Genomic DNA, 7397 nt, shown 5'->3' on the forward strand with positions numbered 1-7397 from the left:
GTGAAGGAAGTCACTCACCCAGCATGTGCTCGAAGACCTGGTGCAGAGCCTTTGCGTCCTGCAGGATGAAGGCGTGCCTCTCGCCATCCTTCTTGGAGGCCAGCTCATTCAGTTCTCGCCAGTCCACATCCAGCTTGCCCACCCCGATGGCATAGATGTCTGATGGGGGAGGAAGTCACCAGAATCTGTGGCTGGGCCACCGCGAGGGAGGAGGCTGTGTTTAGGGCTCACTGTGTCCTGCAAAGCCCTGCATGGCCCCTCCACCCCGCCCTGTCTGACTGCATTTCCTCCCGCGGCTCGCCCTCCAGCCCATCCAGCTCCACGGCCTCCGTGAAGCCCTCACGCCGCAGGCTCTCCCACCGCAGGCCTCTGCATAGGCGCCTCTGCCTGGCCCACCCCCCCCCCCCCCCCCCCCCCCCCCGTTTTCCCACTTGGCTCACTTCCTTACCTTTTTAAGTCTTGACTCAAGCATCACTACCCAGCCGTCCTTCCCGCCTTGCGTCTGAAGGCGCAGGGCCCCGCACTCCGTGCCCTGCCTCCCCTGCACCTTAGCCCCTGTCACCAGCTACCGTGCCCTGGGGATTTCTTATCTCCCTTGTTTAATGCCCACTGTGGGTAACACTGTGTCCCCCAAAAGGGTATGTTCAAGTCCTAACTCCCAGGACTTGAGTGTGACCTCGTCAGGAAGTAGGGTCTTACGGATGTGATCTAGTGAAGATGAGGTCGGATGTGATCTAGTGAAGATGAGGTCGAGCTGGACTAGAGCAGCCCTGACCTGACGCTGGGTCCTTGTAGGAGAGCGAAGGGATGTGAAGACAGAGCAGAGACCGGGTACCCGCCTCAGCCAGGGCCCTAGGCCCCCAGCAGCCGGTGGAGGCGAGGAAGGACCCTCCTGGCCGCGCACACCTTGCATTTGGACTTCTAGGCTCTTCAACGCGGGAGACTGAATTTCTGTTTTTTAAGCCCCTCAGGTTTGTATACTGTGCTGCACCAGTCCTGGCAACTAACACATTGTCTCCTAGAGTGCTGCCCGCGCGGCTTGTGTCTGCTTCGCCCTTAGAACAGCACCTAGTCCTGGCGGCTCTGGGCTCTCGCAGTCCTGGTACACGACTAGGTAAACCCGGGCGTGGACGTCGCCTGGAGGCGAAGCACGGGCCTGGCCTCCTCCACCCCAGGCTGTGGGCCGGGCCTGGAGCCCTCCCTTCCCGAGAACCAGCCGGCGCCGGAACCGCTGCCCCCTCCCCCCACGCTCCGCGCTCTGCCCTCCTGGCCCCCTTCGCTCCCAGAGGGCTGGGCAGCGTGTGGGGGGGATGCTCAGACCCGGAGGGTCCCCCCAGGCAGCACCTGCTCTCAGCCCCGCTCAGGCCCCAGAGTTCTCTGTTTCCCTTCAGCTCCTGCCTGTTCAGTGAGGTGGTTTGGAGCATTTCACCTGGCCCAGTGGCGCTAAGGCCTGAGGGCATGGGGTTTGGGCTCTGCCTTCCCTGGGCCAGGGTTTTAAAGAGGAATCTGCTCTCCACGGAGGGCCAGGTCGGGGCGAGGCAGGCGGACAGGGAGGGGAGCGTTGGGCGCTCAGCGCCTTCCCTTATCTGGCGCGCTTCTCTCGGAATTCTTTTCTGGTCAAAGGCCAGTGCAATTTGTATTCCGCCTGAACCTGAGGAGTTGTCCGTTAGCGCCTGCAGCTGCCAACGCTTCCCTGGCTTATCTGCACTGCTCCCAGGGACGCCAGGGACGGTCCCCAGCAGGCCCGCCTCTTCCTCCTGGAGAGGCTCCTGCAACTGTAGAGCGTGGGGAAGCAGGAGGAGGAGGAAGATGGCGACCCCAACACACTGTTCTCTGTGTCCGAGCATTCGCCCCTGTCGGCCTAGAGGTCCCCTCTGGCAAGTGAAGAAACTGCCCACAGCCACAGCTAACCCAGATGACACCAGGCGGACACTCAGCCACCTTCACACGGAATGACAGAGCGGGGGCGGGGGCGGGGCGCCTCCACAGAAAGATGCTGGGACCCAGGCTGTGGGCCTCACACCCCTGGGGGGCGGTACAGCTGGGGGCAGGGGTGGGGGCTCACCCAGGTAGTCGCTCCTCCTCTGGTTGATGTTCAAGACCTCTTTGATATTGTCAACAGCTGGCTTGGGAGAGCCCCCGATATTGGACTTTCCTGGAACAGGGAGAGAAAGAATTGTTCGTCCGGTGGCTCTATCAGGACCCCCGCGTCCAGGAGGAGTGGGGAGGCATTCACCTGGGACCCGCAGCACCTGCACTTCTACCGAGTTTTACTGAAAGTCTGTGTCGCAGGCACTAGGCCACCAGCTTCGTTTACTTTATTTCATTTAATTCTCAGGAAGCCCCAGGAGGTGTGGGTACCCTCGTTGCATAGACAAGAGCACAGTCCTGATGGGTGGCATAATGTGGGCAAAATCAAGCTCGAGGACAGAGCCCAGGTCCACGGCAGAGTCGCCGTCCGAGGCGCCGGGACCTCATGGTCCGGAGCGGTGACCTCCAGGTAGTGACAATAACCAGCATTATAATCACAAAGCACCTTTACGCAAATGACTTAATTTCTCTCCACAAAAATTGTGTAAGGAACGGAAGGCAGCTAATGTTTCCATCACTGTTGTCCTCGCCATCACTGTTGTCACTATTTCTACTTGATAAGTAAGAAACAGGCCAAGTGGCCCAGGGAGAAGCAGAATGCAGGTCTTCTGACCCCTCCATGATGCTCCTGCTACTGTGCCAGAGACGATGACCCCCACAGAGACGACGACCCGCACAGAGACGACGACCCCCACAGAGACGACGACCCGCACAGAGACGACGACCCCCACAGAGACGACGACCCCCAAACAGACGACGACCCCCACACAGACGACGACCCCCACAGAGACGACGTCCTCCACAGAGACGACGACCCCCACAGAGACGACGACCCCCACAGAGACGACGACCCGCACAGAGACTATGGCACCCACCGTCTGTGAGAAGGATGATGGCGTGCCGGGTTTCCTTCCAGGCCGCGGTGCTCATGCCCAGGCGTTGCATTTGGTTATTCATCATGATGTAGACACTGTGCAGTGCCTTATAGATGTTGGTCCCGGTTCCATTTTCATGGTCTGCAACATGCAAAGAGAAGGGGAGTAGAAAATCACCCTATTTCCCCAACAGCTGGAGATAAATTATCCGCTGGTTTGAGAAGCCCAGACCTTGGGTCCCAGGTGGGGATCTGGCACATTGCCTGCTCAGGCGTTAAGAGCCATTCCCCTTAGAAGGGCTCATTGCATGACCTCAACCCAAGGCCACACTAACGTCCCCGGATGCAAAGATGGGGTTTCCAGATGCAAACTTGGGTGTTGTTAGCATCTGCAGCCTGTCCTGCGGGAGTTTACCATGACCTGGGAGACGAGCACTGAGCCACGAAAGCCAGGCGTGTGGCTCTGGCATCGGGAGGACCAGGCCTGCGCCACGCCCTGGCTGTGCAGCACATTGGAGGAAGGCAGGGGCTGGCGGGGCGGGGACCCCCCACCTGAGCCTGAGGAGCCAGAGCCCCGGAGCCCTGAGCCTTGGTTGCTGCCAAGAGACCCCCTCTCTCTAACTTGTCCAGATGGGTCTGCTGCGGACCCACCCCCCCACTCCCACCTTCATCGGACGACACCACACCTTTATAGTTGATGTTTTCCAGACGGTAGATCACTTCAGTCCCATCCCGGGAATTGTCATCCAGGACAGACATGATGATTTTGGGCTTTGACGCAAAGGTGATGATGGCGACACTCACATTGATCTCAAAGCTGAAGATCTGTGCAGGGGAGGGAGAGACAGGAGGCAGCCGATCAATGATTCTCTCTCACCATTGATGTCTCTCTCCCTCTCCCTTCCGCTCCGACATCAACCAAAATCATGCGGGGGAAGACACTGCTGCTTGCAAGAGCTCCGGAAACCGGTGTTTGCTGACCATCTGTTCGCGTTGATGGGCTCGCTCCTCTTTAATCTTTTTTTTATTGATTTTAGAGACAGAGGGGAGGCGGGAGATTGACATGTGTCCCACCCATTGCTACACCCATCGGCTCCTCCCGTCTGCGCCTGGAGACCAGCCTGCAACCTTGGGTATTGGGATGATGCGCCAACCAACTGAGCGACTGGCCTCATTTAATTTTCACAGAAACTCTGTGAGGAGCAGGAGGCCCCTCCTTTACACAGGAGGAAACTGAGGCTTTGGTCTTCCCCCAGCTCACACCACTGGTAAGAGGTGGAGGGAGGATTTGAACCTGCTGGTGCAACCGTGAGGCACCCAATGGCCGTATTTGCAGCCTCGTGGCTCAGTAAGTGACCTAAGTTTAGGTCCTAAGAGAGACGCTGAGGAACACAGAACCTCTTTCTCTAAAATGTAGCCGGAGGAGAGGCCACATCTACATCAACTACTGTGAGAAGCACAGACACCAAGCAAATGTGGGCAATGACTAAACCACGGCTTCCAAACACTCCTGTGTGTGCATCTCGTTAGCAGGGACTTGGGGCACAGCCCCCATAAAGGTATATGTGCTTGTAAACTGCACTCCTATTCATAACGTGTATCACTGTAAACACGCAAAATATTGAAATGTTTTCAAATTATTAAATATCAAGCTATTGATTTAAATTAAATTGTTCAGCAGGGATACCAGGATTTTTCTGCCGCACCTAGTGGGTCATCTGTGCACCCCTCTGGGGAGATCCCTGTTCTAGAAGACGAATTCCTGGAAATGGGGACCCCGGGTTGTTCATCGTTGGTGTCCCCCAGCACAGCACCCAGCACCCACCACGGTGCCGGACACATAGTAGGTGTTTGTGGAACAAAAAACATGACCCTATAAATTGAACCCATGATTCCTTGTGGAATGGGGAAGCCTCCTTGAAGGAGGTGGGCTGTGAGGGGGTCTGAGCAAGGGAAGCTCCGCACGGCGCCTGGTCCCTGACCCTGTCCACCATGAGGATGGCGCTCTCCTTGAAGATCCTGAAGTCTTCCTCCTTCACGCTCTGAGAGGCGTCCAGGAGCAGGTAGAGGTTCAGGTGACCAGATCGCTGGATTTGGATTTTTCGGCCCACGCTTTCTGGGAGAAATATGGAGGGGGAACTCGTGTCTTCCCCCACACTGCTCTCTTGCCAAGGCCTCCCCTGCAGTCAGCTCAGCCCTGCTGCGCCCAGAGGAGGCCGAGCCCCGAGCAGCCTGCCCAGCCGCCTGCTGTCCGCCACCAGCACTCACCCTTCTTCTTCTGGGTGGGATTGGTGGATCCAAGCAGGTGGGACAAGGAGGTGCCCAGCGCAGGGGCCACGTCCTCAGGAAAGTCGTACGAGTAGGGCTCTGTGGGAAGAGCCACTGGGGTCAGCGTGGGCCGGTGCCAAGAGTCTCGGGAGGGGCAGGGCAGCTACTCACGGCGGCAGATGGGCTCGGTCCCGCTCCAGACCCCGCTGTCCTGGCACTCCCGCTCTGCCGACCCCGTCAGCACCAGATTCGAGGAGCAGCGGTAGTTGACCTTGTCCCCAAGGCCAAATCGGGACCCCGTCCGCACCGAGCCCACGGGGATGCCTGGGCTGGGGCAGTGGCCGGCTGCGAGGGAGCAGAGGGAGATGGAGTCAGCAGAGACCCTCCTGCGTGGCCCCTGGCCCTGCTCACTGCCCTCTCCCTCCCGCGCCCGGCTCCAGGCCCCAGAGCCTCTTGGGGCGGCCGTGGTCTCCCGGTGGGTGTGGATGGGGAGCCTTCAGGAGGGTCAGACGTCCCAGCTCAGTGGCCTCCCAGTCCCACCCGGGACTCGGGCTGCATCCACCCCAGAAGCCGGGGCAGGTGCCAGCAGAGAAGCCCATCTCCAGGGGGGACACTGCTCTTCCTAAGCCACGTGAGTCAGCACTAAAGAGGTGGGCAACTCCAAGTGGCGGCAGTGCTGGGTGTGGTGGAACTCCTGCCAGCCTCCCTAGCCTGCCCCGCGCGGGGACCGCTCATTCCACCCCAGACCACACGCTCCAGAGAAACAAGGGCACGAACGTCAGGCACAAGAACGTTCGCGGAGCTGCACTCGTGGCCGCCAACTGGACGTGACCCGAGGCCCAGCTACAGGATCAGGCGTGACCTCTCACAGGCCCGTGCAAGGGCCTCCACGGCAGCGAAGAGCAGACTGCGGTGCACAGACTGCGCACGCCCAGGCGATGCTGGGAAAGGGCCGCCAGGTGCGCAGAGCAGCCTGTGACGCCTCCTCCCGGCTGAGCTGGAGCTAGCCTAACCCTGGGAGCCCAGCGAAGATGGTCCGGCGCGGGAAGGCGGGCCTCCTGGGATGCGGGCGTGTCCTCTCTCTGGTGGCGGTTACGTGGGTGGACACGTGCGTAAAAATTCATCAAGCTAAAAACTTAAGATCTGTACACTTTACTGTAGGTAGATTTTGCCTTCATTTTCAAATAGATTATACTTATGTTTGAATGAATGGCTACTTGGCAGAGTCAAGCTGCATGCGCCGGAGCTGACAGCGGGGCCGCTGGGGAGGGCACGGTCCTGCCGTCTCATGGACTGTCTCCTGGACTCTGTGCCCAGAACTCTGGTCCAGGAAGCTCCCAAACCCACAGGCAAGTGTGGCTCCGGGACGCCCAGGAGCCCCACTCTGTCGAGCAGAGCCCTCTGCATGCTCTGGGACGGTAATAACCGTGACGTGACGCAGTGTACGAGCCACGTACCGGACCCCAAGGCTGTTCTAGACGCATACTAACGTCAACTCACTCCATCCACACGACAACCCCATTTATCCTCTCAGTTTTCACCTGTGAAACGAGGACAGCCAGCACCCTTACAAAACCCATTTTACAGATGGGAAAACTGAGGCATAGAGAGGATACATAACCTGCCCCAAGTCTGTCAAGGTCAAAGTCAAGCTTGGAACCCAACCGGGTTCCAGAGGCAAGGCACGTCCGCACGACGCTCTCAGCCTGTCCTCTGTCCTCAGTCCCATGGGGTCTGACTGCCAAGCAGGCTTTGAGGCTTCTGGAAAAGCCGGACAGTGTGCGGGGCCTTTATGTCGGAGCTGAAGCTTGGAGCCAGCTGCCTTGGCCCGCTCCAGGCCGGTGATGTGGGGCCTGCCGTTCTCAACTGACCAAAATCCAGCAATATTACTTTGACCCTCGGCACGCCAGGCCCCCGCCCCACAGCGGCTCCCTGGCCACAGTCTGGCTCCGGGGCTCCTGGAGGTCCCCAGCCCCACGCAGCCATCAGCCAGGCCACTCACCGCCATTGTCACACACGGCCGTCTCCCCATCCCACATGCCGTTGGGGCGACACTGCCGCACGGGTGAGCCCCGCAGCACGAAGCCGTCCTCACACTCGAAGCTCAGGTTGCCGCCCACGGGGTGGGACCCCAGCCGCGGGGTGTACATGCCATTCTCGAAGG

At 59.4% G+C, this 7397-nt stretch overlaps 1 protein-coding gene and 1 long non-coding RNA gene across 3 annotated transcripts in view; one reads left to right on the top strand and one right to left on the bottom strand.

The window, feature by feature from the left end:
• Positions 1-7397, bottom strand: part of C2 (complement component 2) — a 10709-nt gene that overhangs the window by 2203 nt on the left and 1109 nt on the right. Inside the window, exons 2-9 of one of the 2 annotated variants that reach the window (XM_014534466.1) lie at positions 7236-7395; positions 5405-5578; positions 5234-5332; positions 4948-5081; positions 3652-3790; positions 2967-3107; positions 2066-2155; positions 19-159 (exon numbers count right to left, since the gene is read on the bottom strand). In XM_014534466.1, coding sequence (XP_014389952.1) covers positions 19-159; positions 2066-2155; positions 2967-3107; positions 3652-3790; positions 4948-5081; positions 5234-5332; positions 5405-5578; positions 7236-7383 — 1066 coding nt within the window. In that variant the 5' untranslated portion in view covers positions 7384-7395. Of the gene's footprint in view, positions 1-18; positions 160-2065; positions 2156-2966; positions 3108-3651; positions 3791-4947; positions 5082-5233; positions 5333-5404; positions 5579-7235 lie in introns of both variants that reach the window. The other variant, XM_014534465.1, reaches the window with a different exon arrangement.
• LOC106725010 overlaps positions 1-7397 on the top strand; it is a 9268-nt gene that overhangs the window by 1590 nt on the left and 281 nt on the right. The window contains exon 2 of the long non-coding RNA XR_001360845.1: positions 2343-2351. This is a non-coding gene — a long non-coding RNA (uncharacterized LOC106725010). The remainder of the gene's footprint in view (positions 1-2342; positions 2352-7397) is intronic.

This window comes from Myotis brandtii, unplaced genomic scaffold (assembly GCF_000412655.1).
Source record: "Myotis brandtii unplaced genomic scaffold, ASM41265v1 scaffold130, whole genome shotgun sequence".
NCBI classification, from domain to species: Eukaryota; Metazoa; Chordata; class Mammalia; order Chiroptera; family Vespertilionidae; genus Myotis; species Myotis brandtii.